Source organism: Chenopodium album, chromosome 4, assembly GCF_948465745.1.
Source record: "Chenopodium album chromosome 4, dcCheAlbu1.1, whole genome shotgun sequence".
Taxonomy (NCBI): domain Eukaryota; kingdom Viridiplantae; phylum Streptophyta; class Magnoliopsida; order Caryophyllales; family Amaranthaceae; genus Chenopodium; species Chenopodium album.
The window spans coordinates 25819650-25836044 of NC_137837.1; the positions used below are offsets into that span (position 1 = coordinate 25819650).

The 16395-nt window shown below is 35.4% G+C and overlaps 1 protein-coding gene across 1 annotated transcript; it reads left to right on the forward strand.

Annotated features, from left to right (window-relative positions):
* Nucleotides 1-8158: 8158 nt before the first annotated feature.
* LOC145626873 (uncharacterized) lies at nucleotides 8159-15519 on the forward strand. The gene is made up of 4 exons (XM_081679342.1): nucleotides 8159-8316; nucleotides 11002-11091; nucleotides 11654-11921; nucleotides 15071-15519. The coding sequence occupies exons 1-4, from the start codon at nucleotides 8274-8276 to the stop codon at nucleotides 15363-15365; spliced, it is 696 nt and encodes a 231-aa protein (XP_081535468.1). The 5' UTR covers nucleotides 8159-8273; the 3' UTR covers nucleotides 15366-15519.
* Nucleotides 15520-16395: the final 876 nt, after the last annotated feature.

Genomic DNA, 16395 nt, shown 5'->3' on the forward strand with positions numbered 1-16395 from the left:
TGACTAAGCTCATTCAACATGCATCTTCAAACTTTTGATTTTCTTTTTCGCGTCTTTCTTTTTCGGGAGAAAGTCGGTACCCTCCACAAAAATGACGGAAAATTCTTTGCATTTTTGAGTCGCATAATCAACACTATGCACACACGGGTCATGAGTCTAACACATGTGTCATTACACTTTGAGTCGAGTCAACCTCGAGACAGTCAACATATCGAGTCAAGTTTATGTCTTGAGTCGTGTCAAGTCGATGAGTCAAGCAACGTTAAGCCTTAGGTCAACCCTAATATGATTAAAAAGATTGGCAAAGTTCTATAGTAAAAAATAAACACAGGTGCAGCAGAACAGGGAAGACCTTATCACAGCGTTCGGCGACAGAGTCAATTCTTGGCTCCAGAAATATTTCAGCAACGACAGAGCTCGAAGCCTCCCAGAAAGGTGATTTCGACTTCATACAGCAATTTCGGGTTCCTTGGTATGCCAGTTAGCCCCTATAAGCAATTTAACATGATTAAGTAGTCAGTTGGATTACAATTGCAATAAGTGATCGACCTGATGAAAGATCGTCTCACTTAGCTTAAAGCGCCTAGGCATTGGCTCAAAAGCAGAAAAGCTACCGACGTATAGGTTCAAAGCAACGAAAGTGCCGACGTACAGGCATAGCGAAAGCAAAGTTCGAGCGAGCTTTAAAGATCGACAAGTGTTGGTCTCCGGTAATTTTCTTTGGAATATTATCGCAACAACTGAGGATGACTTCAAGTAAAGTTATTTTCGACGGCATTCGCTAAGATTGTGGAGGTTGTCACCAAAGATTTGAGAAGATAGCACGAGATGGGCGGTCTTCGACGGCATTCGCTAAGATTGTGGAGGTTGTCACCCAAGATTTGAGAAGATAGCACGAGATGGGCGGTCTTCGACGGCATTCGCTAAGATTGTGGAGGTTGTCACCTAAGATTTGAGAAGATAGCACGAGATGGGCAGTCTTCGACGACTTTTGCTATGATTGGAAAGGTTGTCACTATGATTCAAGAAAAGGCTCAAGATGTAGCAACATTGATCGACGGCGTTCCCTAGATTGCGGAAGATCGTTAAAACAAACAGCAAGGTGGCGTTCCCTAGATTGTGGAGAGTTGTCACAAACAACTGAGAATTATTTCAAGAGAAATAATTTTCGATGGTATTCCCTTGGATGTGGAATATTATCACAGCGGAGAAGGTAGTTTCAGGTGAAGCAATCTTCTAATTGGAAGCAGTTACAAGGCGTAGCGGTTTTCAGGCGGGGTGGCATTCTCTAGCTTGTAGAAGGTCGTCAAAACAACAGCAGCAATCGATTACTTTCAGAGACGTGTGCTCGACGGTGCAAGATACGCGTTTCTTAACTCTTTTATCTGTTTAACTAATGCTAGTTTTGCAGGTATCGGCGTTACAAGATTGATTTAGGATCGCAGAACGTTCTGAATCATTCTCCGTCCCTATCGATACTTTGGCTTTCGTTTTCGAAACTTGCGTTTCTCCAAACTCAGTCAAAGTGGGGGCTTCTGTAGACACCCATTTGTGTCTCCCCAAAACCAAACCCAGTGATGAGTGCCTTTCACGTCGAATCATAATCGAATGAAACGAAAGTGTGGAAAGGTCTAGTATTGCGGAAAGTTTTATTTCTTTTTCTCTTCTTCCTGTTTTTGAAAACTTTATTTTAAGAAAACAGCCAATCCAGTTGGTTGGTCCATGATATGGGTCCAATAGTGGTGTAGTTGGATGGGGCTTGCAAAGACCTTTCCAACGATATATTATAAGCCCAATTCCGATGAATATTGAGGAATTCATGGCCAATTTACTAAACTAGGCCCGGTTTGAGTTTTAAGTACGGCCTAATGATCTAGGGGAGGGCCTAATATAATTTATCATTCCTAATGCAATTAGGAATAGTTTTAGTCTTCTAGAACATTCTAGGAGGTTCTTATCATTCTTAATTCAATTAGGACTCTTCAGAGTTTTAATTAAATCAAATAGTATTTTCGACTGAAATTATATTATTTTATCTTCCAGTACGGGAAATTTATCAGATTTTCGAAAACGCGTTGAAAGCCGATTTGGCGTCCAACCCCAGGCCTTGGCGCCTAGAACCAGGATTGGCGCCAGACGCCAGCATTGGCGCCTGGCGCCAATGAGCCGGGTCTGGCGCCAAAGTGGTTTTGTGGTCTTCAGACTCTGTTTTGATAAATTATCTTTTTTGGATGATTTTCTCTATAAATATCGTATCAAAAACTCCGTTTTCATGGACGGATTATCAATATTCATTCACCAAGAGTCACCAATTCTCTTTATTCTTAAGTTTTCATCAACTATCTTCATCATCGATCATCAACTCTCTTCATTCACAAAATTATTCATCAATTCAATTCTTTTCATCATCTTCATCTCTTTCATCAATAATTATTAACATTCATTCAATCTTTCTTTTCTAAACTTTGGTTTTCACACAAAATTCCGCATTCACGAGATCTAGAAACACCCAGCCATATTCGAAGTTGCCTTCGCCCTAGACGTGAAAGGTTTAATTTCTGAGGGTTTGGTCCCAAATCTCTCAATTATTTTAATTTAATTGCTTTGATTATTATTTTCCTTGAAGTTACTGACGTGTGTATTTTGTTATTAGAAAGAGGTACGAGGCATCCAAGTAAGTACTTTAAGGGATTTTATTGATTAATTGATTTTATGATGTAGATATCATGCTTAGATTGTTATTATGATTCCTAGTATCATGTCTAGGGTAATTTTAATATCAAGTATGATTGCTACGATGCTTCCTATATTCTTCCTAATATTTATGATTGTTAGTATCATGTTAGGGATACAGTTTTGATTTTTATTGTTTAGTGACATGCTAGGGTTTGTTATTAATCTTGTTAGTATCATGCCTAGGATCTTGCTATGCTTTAACATGATTATGATTATGATTGATATTATTTTTATTAATGATGTTGATTATTTATTTATTATGTTGCTTGATGCATATTGTTATTGCTTGATCACCTTTTATTGCATGTTAAAGAAAATTGGTACTTGCAACCGCGCTTAATAAGATAATTAATAATTTTGTTAGGTTAATTGTGATTATAATTCAAGTGATCGCCAATAATAGATTTGTTTGTGCATTATATTCAACCAACATAGATTAAACAGGTTTAGGGTTAATCCTATTGATTGTATGTTAGTCAGAAAGCGCACATGAATACGAGCAGAATAAAGTAGAGGCCTATTATTAGGGCAGGTTCAATCTCTTTTAGGTTGGATTTGTACCATCATCCCCGAACCCTTATTTGGTTCATGACCTTATGGAGTTGACGATCTCTTGGATCGTTAAGGGGTGTAACCTTCACCTCGTGAACGGTTTACAAGTTCCTTAAAAACTTGTTGGCGACTCTTTTGCTCTATCTTCTTCCCTTTTGGACGCCACCGTACTTTAGTGTATGATCACAGTGGAGTTCAAGCTAGTTGGATTTTAAAGGCTTGAAACTATTCCCTACAATATTATAAGCCCGATTCCGATGAATATTGAGGAAGTTATGGCCAATTTACTAAACTGTGCCCGGTTTGAGCTTTATGTACGGCCCAATGATCTAGGGGAGGGCCTAATATGATTTATCATTCCTAATGCAATTAGGAATGGTTTTAGTCTTCTAGAATCTTCTAGAAGGTTCTTTTCATTCCTAATTCAATTAGGACTTTTCAGAGTTTTAATCCAGATCAAATAGCATTTTCGAAGAAATTATATTATTTTATCTTCCAGTACGGTAAATCTATCAGATTTTCGAAAAGGTGTTGAAATCCAGTTTGGCGTCCAACCCCAGGCCTTGGCGCCTGGAACCAGGCTTAGCGCCAGGCGCTAGCCATTGGCGCCTGGCGCTAGCCACTGGTGCCTGGCGCCAGCTAGCCAGGGTTGGCGCCAATCCTGTTTTGCGATCTTCAGACTCTGTTTTGTTAAATTATCTTTTTTGGCTGATTTTCTCTATAAATATCGTATAAAAAACTCCGTTTTGATTCACCAACTCTCTTCATTCACAAGTTTTCATTCACCAATTCTCCTCATTCTTAAGTATTCATCTACAATCTTTCATTCACAAATTTCCACGAATTCTCATCAACAATTAGTTTTAATTAGCTTTCATTAACAATCAAGTATTCTTTAGCATTCTATTCTTTCTTGCTTTTTCATACAAAATTCCGCATTCGCAAGATCTAGAAACACTTAGACATATTCGAAGTTGCCTTCGCCCTAGACGTGAAAGGTTTTAATTTCTGAGGGATTGGTCCCAAATCTCTATTTAAATTATTTAATTTAATTGTTTGTTTATTATTTTTCTTGAAGTTACTAAGGTGTGTATTTTGTAATTAGAAAGAGGTACGAGGCATCAAAGTAAGTGTTTTAATTGATTTATTAATATTATGATCATGTTTATATTGTTATTATGATTCCTAGTATCATGTCTAGGGTATTTTAATATTAAATATGATTGTTACGATGCTTCCTATGTTCTTCCTAATATTAATTCATGTTAGTATCATGTTAGGGCTAAAGATTTGATTTTTATTGTTTAGTGACATGCTAGGGTTTGTTATTAATCTTGTTAGTATCATGCCTAGGATCTTGCTATGCTTTAACATGATTATGATTATTATTACTTATGATTGATTATTATTATTATTAATGATGTTGATTATTTATTATGTTGCTTGATATGCATTATATTTATTATTTATTGCTTGATCACACCTTTATTGCATGTTTAAAGGGAATTGGTACTTGTAATCACGCTTAATAAGATAATTAATAATCTTGTTAGGGTTAATATGATTATAATTCAAGTGATCGCCAATAATAGTTTATTTGTGCATTAAATTCAACCAACATAGATAAACAGGTTTAGGATTAATCCTATTGATTGCATGTTAGTCAGAAAGCGCACATGAATACGATCAGAATAAAGTAGAGGCCTATTATTAGGGCAGGTTCAATCTCTTTTAGGTTGGATTTGTACCTTCATCCCCGGACCCTTATTTGGTTCATGACCTTATGGAGTTGACGATCTCTTGGATCGTTAAGGGGTGTAACCTTCACCTCGTGAACGGTTTACAAGTTCCTTAAAAACTTGTTGGCGACTCTTTTGCTCTATCTTCTTCCCTTTTGGACGCCACCGTACTTTAGTGTATGATCACAGTGGGGTTCAAGCTAGTGGGATTTTAAAGCTTGAAATTATTCCCTACATAAGGGTATCATGTTTTCAATACAAAGTCCTTGGAAAATATCACACTTACACAAACCATTCAAAATAATTTACCCTTCGTTTCTAAAAATGGTAAAGCTAATAGACCATTCCAGCACTGCTCCCCGATTTAGAAAATACAAACCATTGAGACTATTATGTCAACAAATAGGGTCAATGTGATTACCACTGTTGAACCACCAAAAGTTGGTATGGTTTTTAAAGGATGGGAGGACATTGAGCTATATTACCAAATGTATGGACAGTGGATTAAGGGTTAGCAGGGTGCAAGGTGCCTATACCAGTACAAAACAGAGAAGGGGGATCATATGGAGGTGTGAATGTTGGGGTCTGCTAGATATGAGGGCAAAGCGGGAGGCAAAGAAAAGGGCCAAGTTAATGGATGTTGGTGGTTGTGCAGGAAATGTGAATGGTGTCGTTGGTGAGGATGAGCTTGCACGTGGTAAAAGGAAATCCAAAAAATGTTTCCGCAAAGCTAGGATTTATGTGAGTGTTACAAGTGATGGCCTACGGGTTTTGAAAACTATAGAATTAGAATATACTCATACTTTTTCACCAAGCATGACTAATTTGGTGAAAGAGTATCGTATGAAGATGACCTCAACTATCCGAAAGAGGTTACTTAATTATTATTAGGAGGGTAATCCCGTGTCGCAAATTTGTGGTTGTCGTCTAGGCACGGAGAATGATAATTTGCTGAATTTGATGGATATGCAGCACGATATTTACAAGCAAAGGCACGTAAAGATGGTTGGGGAGATGCACAAGCAATGATGGATTACTTTGACTATATTCAAGTCGATAATCAAAAGTTTTACCATGCCCATAGGTTGGATGAGGAAGGTCGTATAACAAATGTGTTGTGGGTCGATGCGAGAAGTCGGGTTGCGTATGAGGAATTTGGAGACATGGTGTATTGATGCCACATATCTCACAAATGATTATGAGCTACCGTTTGCTAATTTTGTGTGTGTGGGTGGGGGGGGGGGGGTGAATCACCATGGCTAGTCCATTTTATTTGGTTGTGCTCTCGTTTCCCATGAAGACTGTAAAACTTTTTCATTGGATATTTCCGACAATGGTTATCTTGCATGGGCAACAAAGTTCCCATTGTTATTCTCACTGACTAAGCAATTGCAATGAGGAAGCCTTTAATTGAAATTACGCCTAAAACACGCCACCGATGGTGTATATGGCATATCCTAAGGAAATTTCTTGACAGACTTGGAAAATGTGCTATGTAAGTAGTCTCCTGTACCTTTCATTTTCTATTATTTAACCATACCATTAACACTTCCCTGCTCAAGACTTTTCTCTTAGTATTATACTACATTCTTAGCTTGTTGAAAAACAATATCCCAAAATTTCAACTACACAATCTTACACATTTCACGTTATCAATGAAACTTGAACTACATTTTATAACAATAATGACACTCACTATCTTTTCCAATACACAACCTTCATCCAACAAAGAAATTACCCTTGTTACCCTATGAGCTGCAAACTAAACTGCATATGGACAATTTTCAAACACATAAGCAACATACATATGGTCCATTTGATTTACAAGACCAAGTTCGAGTAGAAATCCAATTACAAAATAAACTTCAACAACAAACAAACATAATCTCACACATTAATAGTATATTTCAATATGGCAAAGGAACAATGAATTGATTCAATGCAGTAACACCACCATTAATTAAATTTTACAGCATAGCTAAACTCGATCATTTCAACCAATTACAACATAAATCAACAAGACTCATAAACCAAACAAGTTCGATTACATTATATATCAACCTAAATTGAGAATCAAACAATTTTACTAAGGGTATCATTCAAGCTAGATTTGAATTAGGAATTCCTTTTCGAGCTAGCATTTTAAACCGATGCAATATACTAGGCAAAGAAAAATGATTATTGATCAAGGCAACTCTCCTCACCCGGAACTCAGTCGAGACCGCCTAATTCAACCTAACAATCAAACAAGTCCAAAATAGAAAAATTGCAATATTGTTTAGAATATCTTTACGAGAAGTGATTGAATCGTGACGATTAAAATCATATAGCTCCACTGACAGCTGCCTCGCAATCCCTCCACAAGTCAGGTAGTTGGCAAACCTCTGTCGATCAAATAGCTCCCACACATCCTAGCCCACCACACGTCAAGTACCAGGCAAACCTCTACAGTGTAAACCCCTCGTACACCGTCACCAAACTTCTACAAACCGTGCAATCACCAAGAAATCACCAAAGACACTCAAGAACAAACAACGTACTTCCTATGACTTTCACCACCATTGATTTTTGGGTGTTTTCTCTCACTCCCAGGATTCGTTTATGGAACGTTTGTGAGACTGTTAGTCAAACATATAATAGATGTTAGCTAATGTGTTAAAATGACAAATATGACCCGTGGTAAAAAAAAAATTGGAGAAAAACCGTGATAAACTAATTTCATTTCTCACGGAGATGAACATGAGTTCGCCCATTTAATATGACTCATTCTTTAAAAAAAAAAAAACGACTTAGGCCCTGTTCTTTTCACCTTAAAAAAATAATATTAAGTAAAAATAATTTTAGTTCAGTAAAAATAAGTTCAGTTTAGTAAAAATAATTTCAGTTCAGTAAAATTCAGTTTTCTTAAAGAAGAATTATAATAGAAAATCAGTAAAAATAATTTCAGTTCAGTAAAAATAATTTAAGTTCAGTAAAAATAATTCCATTTCAGTAAAATTAAGTTCAGTTCAGTAATAAGTTCAATTCAGTAAAAATAATTTCATTTCAGCAAAATTAAGGTGAATCAAACGGGGCCTTAATCGAGCCCAACCTATTCACCCGAATTTAGAGCTCTACCTCCCTCGACCATCTACTTGTATATTGTCGTGCCTCGTGCATCTGGGTGCACCGTCCGACTTTTTAATCCTCCCTACTCTCCTGTTACCACGCCAAAAAGGACGGTGTAGAAGCAAAGCAGATTAAAGGATGTATCATCCCACCAGAGGCGGCGTTCGCGGTGGCCGAGATCGTAAGTTCATCATCTCTTTATCCCTTATTCTCGTTTAATTAATGGCGATTTTTGTTCATTTCATACTTTACAATATTTGAAATCGTGAATTTTGTTATTGTCCTGGTTCTTGTTATCATTTAGTGAGTAGGTTCGATTAGCTTATTTCTTGAGGAATTTCAGTCGTCTTTGATTTTGTATAGTAATCCTCTTTTATGGGTTTCAATTTACAGTGGCTTTGTGAGATTTTTTTATTGTTGGTGTTTTTGTTGTTCAATATTAGGTTTTTGACCTTTTTTTCAACTTTAGAATTATTGGGTTATTTCGGTTCAATTGATTGAAATTATACGATTAAGTATTTAATATTTGTAGAATCTGTACTTCATTTTTGTAACTGTTTGAAATATTTTTCCGTAGGGTGGTACAAAATTTGAGTGGATTATTTTTCCTTTTGAATTAGGAATGAAAAAAATTGATATTTTGATCGCAACTGAGTTCTCGGTGAGATTATAGGACGAATTTGGGAATTACTGGTATCTTTGGGTTTCAAGACGATATCGGATTTAAGAATTTTGAATTGGATTTTAAATGTGTCTTTCTGAGAAATGAGGTGCTAATAAAATTTAGGTTTTTAGTGATTATTTAAGCTGGGGATTATGAAATTGGCGATAGATTCCATTTGTTGGAGAGGAATGTTAGGGTTTTTCAGAGTTACGTTGGTGGATGGTTCCCGTGTATGTATAGAGTAGTTTTTCTGTCACTCCCCGGTTTTATATCTTAGTGTTTGTCTCTCTTTCTAATTTAAGTTTTCGTTGCCACTTGCTTGCAATACGTCATCAGTTTTTATTTGACAGTAATTTTGATGTATATGTGTATCTCAATTCCTATTCAATCTACTGAAGTCAGTATTACTTCTTAAAAGACTTTTAATCGGAGATATGGAGGTAAGACCAAGATTCATTTTACAGTGGGGACTGAATAGCTTCATTGATTGGTGTTGATAGTAGGTCTGATGACAATATGGAATAATATAGGTTTGGATGAGGTATGAGTCTAACGTCTGCCGTTGAGAGAGATCCTCCGATGCACGGAGTGTACGTTAGTGCAGTGAGACTCTTCAAAAAAATTGGTTTGTTGTCATCAATTACTTTCTTCTTCACACCCGTGATTTTAGGGAAGTTCCATAGTCAAAACATAAGAGGAAGAAATTGTGTAGTGTCAATTGTGTCAAAATCAGAGAATTTATTTTGCTTTTCGATGTGCCATCGAATGTTAAATCCTTAGGGGTGGTTTGGTGTGGGGTATTATCATAGGAAAGAGAATTAGCTAGACTAATCCCCTTTGTTGTTGTTTGTAATGCCATTTTAATCATTTCATTTACATTTTAATCATTTCATTTACCATCTGCATTACCCCAAAATGGTATTTCCATCCCCTTTTATGAACCACCCATACACCACTGCTCAACCACCACCGCCTAATCACAGTCACGTCGCCCAACTAGCATGGCCACCCTCACCACGTCACCACTGCAATCCCACCAGCAATGCTGCCCTTTCATACCATCTAAAGGCACCCAAATCTTACCCTAACCATCCCCAAGATCAGCTCCCACCCACCCAAAATAAACCCTTACTGAACTTGAAATACCTGAATTATCTTTATTTTGAAGAAAATACCTCAACTAATTGATAGCTTTAGTGTGCTATCAATTAATTATAGGAAATATTGATAACTTTGCTATATTATGCCGCTCTGATTAAGTATAAAGTTTATTTGTATGATGGTTTTTGATTATTTTTCTCTCTAATTAAAACATGTAAACTCTCAATGTCGATTTAATATTTACATATTATATTTGTATTTATACTACTTCCCCAATCTTTGAAATTTATTATTGTGGTTGTAATCAAGGCAACCGTGTTACAAATTGTCATTGGCTGGTTTGGAGTATTGTTGTCCCTATATTATTTCCCCTAAATATTGCCAACACATAAATCTATAGTGCTTAAAATTTCTGTTTTATGTGGCCAATACTTGGCAATTAAATAACAGTTATTCAAAAAATGCTTATTATTGGAAATGGGAATAACAAGGGTGGCTGAAATTTGTAAACTATGAGGCTAATAGTTAGAACAGTTTTTGATGTGGGACCCCTATTGTGCCGATCATTTTTTCTGTCAATATTATTATATGTAGACATTTTGATAAGATCCTTTAAAGATAACAGGAAACTTTAGAAAGCAATTTTTTTTCCAGATGGTCATGTACAGTAAGATGGTTTGAATTGGCTCGCAAGATATTCTATGTTTTAATGGTATCACCATCTATGTAAATGATCACTATGAAAGTGGGACTTTCAATAGGGGGCTCAAGATTGGACTTTGGAACTGAGTTAGTTAGAATAGTCTTGACTCTAGCTTTGGTATTTTGCCTAATGTAGACTTTCTTTAGTTGTGACTTCACGATAGAACTTTGCCTCAACGATAAATGTCCTGAACTGTCTAATGGTTGCAGAGACTCTCTCTCTCTTTCTTCCGTTTGGTTTCATTTTGGAAGTGATAAACATATGATTTTATGCATTCTATTTTTTGAAATTATGAATTGGTTTCATGAGTATTGTGTTTATTTTATTGTTTCACTTGTTTTCAACACTATATGGTATTTTTTATCTAATGAAAATTTATGGCCGTTGTTCTTTTTCAGAATTCAAGTGGGATGATGTGAAGGTTGATAAACACAGAGAAAATTACCTTGGTCACAGTCTTAAGGCTCCTGTTGGGAGATGGCAAAAAGGTTTTTTTTTTTTTTTTCACTTGATTATGTAGGTTAAGGCTGTTAAGCACCCTCACTTAGTGGGTGCAGAATATGTTCTTTCGTTTTATTTATTTATTTATATTTTTTTATTATTATTATTATATATATATAATTCTTATATAGTGGATTTGGTGCTTGCATTTATTCAAGCCTCAGTTTAAACTTTTTTGAACTATCTTTATTGTGTTATCTTCATATTTTAGGATAACCCTATATTTCTTTGTTACTCTTTCAGCCTGCAAGCTCAGGCCTGTTTATTTAGTGATTTTATGTCAATTGCTATAACTTTGGTTAACTATGCTGATGCCTTACAAAACTTAACTTTACTTGCAATGTTCCAACTAACCCTTTTTTATTAAATTCTTCTCTTACAACACTCTACTAAACCTATACATAATGAAGCAAAGGGAGTAATGAAACATTGTTTCTCAGATCAAGACTTGAATTAAAAAAAATAATAGTTTTTAAAAATCTATGTATTATGTGTTGCGCTGCCCTGAGATTTTTCAATTGTAATGTTTGTAACTTATAACTTGATCAGGCAAAGATTTGTTTTGGTACACCAAGGACAAGAATTCTCAGGGTCTTGAACAGGATGCCTTAAAGGCAGAGATTCAGAGGATCAAAGAAGAAGAGGAGCAGTCAATGAGAGAAGCTCTAGGCTTAGCTCCAAAGCGTTCTGACCGACCAAAAGGAAATCGTCTTGATAAACATGAGTTTTCTGAACTTGTCAAGCGTGGATCAACTGCTGAAGATTTGGAAGGTGGTCATGCTGAAGCAGCAAAGGTTCAAGGACTTGGTTTTGCCAGGTATGAGTTTGGCATTTCAAATTTATTTTGACTAATTTTCTAAAATCTTTTGTATGATATTGTATCTGCCTTAATACAGTCATGAAGCATTTAGAGTTTGCTTTTGATAAGTTCTGTTCGTATTATTGGATATCATTGGAAAGTTTTGACATATTGGTTGTAAACTTGTAACTAAATATTCTCTTTAACTTGAATCTTTTGTGTGAGAAGGACGGAACAAAATGGGTAATTCCATGTTTCTCTTCTTGAAAAACATGGAATGTACCTCATAGGGTTAAATTTGTCTTTTTAACTAATAAAACAGGGATAAAATTGTAATTTTCTATTTTTCTTTTCCAATTGCACAAATTACTACACTTCTGGCTGTACTATTGAAGCAGCTTCTCTCCTCCATTCAAGCACCTTTTCTCTCCACCATTGAAGCAGCTTTTGAGGTTAAATAAAAAAACGAAAAACACCTACCATCTAGGGTTAACAATGCCCTTTATTTGTCCACTTTTCCTTAGGGTTTTTGTAGAATTCGGCGACAAAGCCGCCGGAAAGGGCTGTTGAGATGGTGGGTTGGGGTTGGTCTTTGTCGTGGTGTTGGGTTGTTGTCTAATCATGGTAAAGATTCCACCATTGTCTCGTTGAGAAGCCATGAGAAGCTAGAAGAAGGAAGTAGGAGAAAGAAGGGAAGGAGGCAGAGGGGTGAGTCAGTATCCAAAAAATAAATAAAATATTGATGAAGTTGCTTTTATTTACAATTCTTGCCATTTGAAATGTTTCTCAAGAAGAGAAACTGGGGCTCAGCCGAACAAAATATTTTAAAAATTACATTTTCCTTTGTTTGGTTGTGTGTGTGTGATTTTGGGTGGTGGTAATTTTAACTCATTACAATTATTTTCTCATCTTTTATTACAATAAGAAATACTTAAAAAAGTGTTTAACTTGTAAAATCAACTTTTCCGCAAGTGGGTCCCACATCATTGTCTTAATTTTGTTTTTGTTTTTTTGGTTTTTTTTTTTTTAATTTTTTTAATTTTTTAATTTTTTTAATTTTTTAATTTTTTTTTTTTCTTTTTTTTTTTTTAATTTTTTTTTTTTTATTTCAGTGAATGCAACACATCCAAAGTTGGTGTCACTGAGTATAATTTTGCTGGAAAATAAATACTCCTTCCATACCACAACAATTATCATTGCACAGAGTTTTATCTGATAAGTTATTGAGTTATCAGTTGCTGTTTTAAATTTTAATAGTTAAGTTATTGGAGTTAGTGGGGGTATTTATAAGGTTATTTTTATGAAAAGGTAGATGTGAAAAAAGATAGTGGCCCAAAATAAAGGTAAGAAATAGCTGTTAGACAGTAGAAAATTATCTAACAAGGAAGTTTTTAGACTATTGAGGTACAGCTGAAAATGGAAAGTGTTCAAAATAATCTGGTCTGGGATGGAGGGACTAGGGAGTACAAAGAAAGGAAAACAGAAATTAGTGGTTGTATAGCATGCTTCTCTGATGGCATGATTGCATGAAGAAATTTACTAGGGCCATTCAAAGTTTCAAACTTTGCAGTCTCTTCGTTACTTGTTCTGCTGTAAGTCGACAAGGGTATTTGACAATATCCTTGTGAAGCAGCATTTTAGTCAATTGATTTCTACTTTCTAGTGCATCTGCAGTTTTTAAGCCTAGAACTTTGCTTTACCAAGGTGCAGTTTGCTGACTATAAAATCTACATTTAGTTGTTGGGTTATAGTCAATTGATTTCCTGTGCATCTGCATCTTCATCTTCAAACTCATTATGGGATTATGAGGAAAACAAAGAGTTGTCGCATGGTTGAAGGATGCCGAGTTATATTGACATCAGGCTGTTATAGAGCAGGCCCAGGTTAATATCAGTGATAAACATGGGCCGTTTATCACAGGGCGTAATGGTCTTTTTGCGTCTTTAGTCAAGGGTGCCAAGGTCATTTGCTTCTCACGGGGAATATTGTCCTTTCAAACGTCGTCAGCCTCATTTGTTAACCATAGTTAAGTAGTTTTCACTGTTGCAACTTGCAACCAACATCCGCAAATTCCTAGGTCGACTATCTTCTTCACCCTTTTTCACTTTTCCGGCGGCAAAACGAAAAACCCTAAGAAAATTAGAGAAATTAGGGCATGGTTAACCCTTAAGGGAAAGGCTTGTCTTCCTTCTCCATTGAAGTTGTTGTGCTTTTCAATTTCTGGATTAAAGGTTTTTAATTTTGTGTTTTCTATTCGGCAAGCCTGAAAAGGTAAGGTAAGCGTTTTAATTCTTGATTGTTCGAGCTGTGGTTGTTATTTGGGGTTGGGGAATATTTTATCATCATTGATTTTCACTGTTATTTGAGTAATCTGTGATGGAATTTGAAATTTTAATGCAGTTTTTTTTGTAAAATTTGATAGCAATTGGGGAAGACGAAGACTGTTTCCAAAGGCTGCATGGATAAAATGAGTTAGCAATTAACTAAATTCCTTGAAATTGGAGTCAATGTGAGCAATTAGTCGTTAATGTTGTTAGTTTGGGATGAAATATTAATGCAATTGGGGAAGACGTCTCAATCCTCTCTATATTTTTTTTTTCCTTTTTTTATACTGTTCAATTTAACTCCACTTGAATTTTTTTATATTTTTTGTTTATTTTTGTATTGATTAGTAACTCACACCTTGAGTTAACCTGCGTGGAGTAGCAGTTAACGCTGAAATTTTCCGTCTTATACCTTTTCACGTAAGGGGGACCACATTAGTTGAAAAGGGGGTAAAAAATAGTTATTTATTGTCTTTTCGCGGAACCCAAGACAGGTTTATTACACTTTTGCCATGTGATAAACAATCCAAGTTTATCACCGATATTAACTTGGATTTCCTCGTTATATTGTGTGAATTTTGTTGGAAGATATTGTAGTCTCTTCTAAGTTTTGAACTCATGATTTCCCCAGAGCACTGCTGTAACTTTACACTTGTTTCTTGGTGCACACATATTTAACCAACACTGTGAATTTCTGTTTGAAGTTTCACATTTGAATTTTATCGTCTTCACATTTATTTTGTTCTTGGCAATCTAGCTATGAATCATTTCAGTTTGAAGTTTCACCTTTTTGAGTATTTGAGTTATACCATCTTAACAATTATTCTGACCTTGTTAATACAGAGCTCCTCGTATCATGGAGGCATCAACTACTGTTTTGCCTGGTGCCAAGGATGCTGTTGCTGAGATGGATAAGGCTCTTCCTGAGGCTTCTGAGAAATTGGATAAACAGGAGTCAGATGAGGAAGGTAGACGGAAGAAGAGAAAGCATGATGAGCGGAAACGTGAGAAGCACGAAGAAAGAAAGCACAGGAAGCGTGAAAAGCATGAAAAACATCATTCTCATGACTCAAATGACAAGAGGAAACGTCGCAAGGAGGAGAAGAAGAAGAGAAGGAATGATTCAGATTCAGAATGATTTCATTACCTCCTATGTAAAACAAACACCCCTCACATGTAATTTTCACGGACCAATTTAACTTCTTTGATTTATACTACCCTTGTGTATGGTATGGTGACATGGTGTTGGCTACCTCGTAAATGTAAGTTCTTTGCTAGTTCGATCCTCAAAATCTTCTTCATAATAGTACATTTGGCTCAAGCCATCACTAACTTGAATCCTTTGAATAATTTATGTCAAGTGCAACAGGCTAGTTATACTCTGTAGAGCAAAATAGTTGAGATTATGGTGGTGGAAACGGAGATGGAGACGCTTAACTATATGTAAATCTACACAAATAGAGATGCTTTTAATGTGAGTCATGTTATAGGAGAGAAGATTCATGGAAATTTTATCAATAGAAATTTCTGGAAACCATTTTGTGCATGTTGAGATGAGGGGGCAATTTGGGTTATTCGGATTAGTTATTAGGTTTATTGACTGATTTGGGTGGCAATGATTGGGATATTTATGCTTTGAATCTGTGTTATCTTGTGCCAAAATAGCCAAGAGTGTCTAATTAATGGATTAAGATTTAAGATCATTTGTTGAACTGAAATTATTTTCACTAAATTGAAATTATTTTTGCTGAAATCATTTTCTTTTATGGTGTAAAAGTTATAGAAATAATTTTAGTTTAATAAAATAATATTATTTCAACAAAATTAAGATGAAGTGAATCGAAACTTATCGATAGACTTAAACCGAATTCCAGCCAAGTTACAAATTTAAACCTAACTCTTATTTCGTACAAATTGTGTTTGGGTACTATAGTAACTCTCATTTTGGGACCATTATTGTTCTAAATGCTCATCTTGGCCATCTATAACTATTATTAAAGTTTGGATAAAAAAAAAAAAACTATTATTAAAGTTAAAACCGTTGACTTGTCATTTTCTAATTAAAATATTTCCCTCCAAAATTGATTATGACATCATTTTTTTTTTCAATCATTTTTTTTATCTTTCCAACAAATAAATTCAAATATGAGGAAGATTATTTTTTAAAA

Excerpts from the sequence above, each read along its gene's own strand:
- LOC145626873 (XM_081679342.1), top strand. The coding sequence starts at position 8,274 with ATGTATCATCCCACCAGAGGCGGCGTTCGCGGTGGCCGAGATC. Across the intron at positions 11,092-11,653 it reads TGTTGGGAGATGGCAAAAAG|GCAAAGATTTGTTTTGGTAC; the intron begins GTTTTTTTTTTT and ends TAACTTGATCAG. Across the intron at positions 11,922-15,070 it reads CAAGGACTTGGTTTTGCCAG|AGCTCCTCGTATCATGGAGG; the intron begins GTATGAGTTTGG and ends TTGTTAATACAG.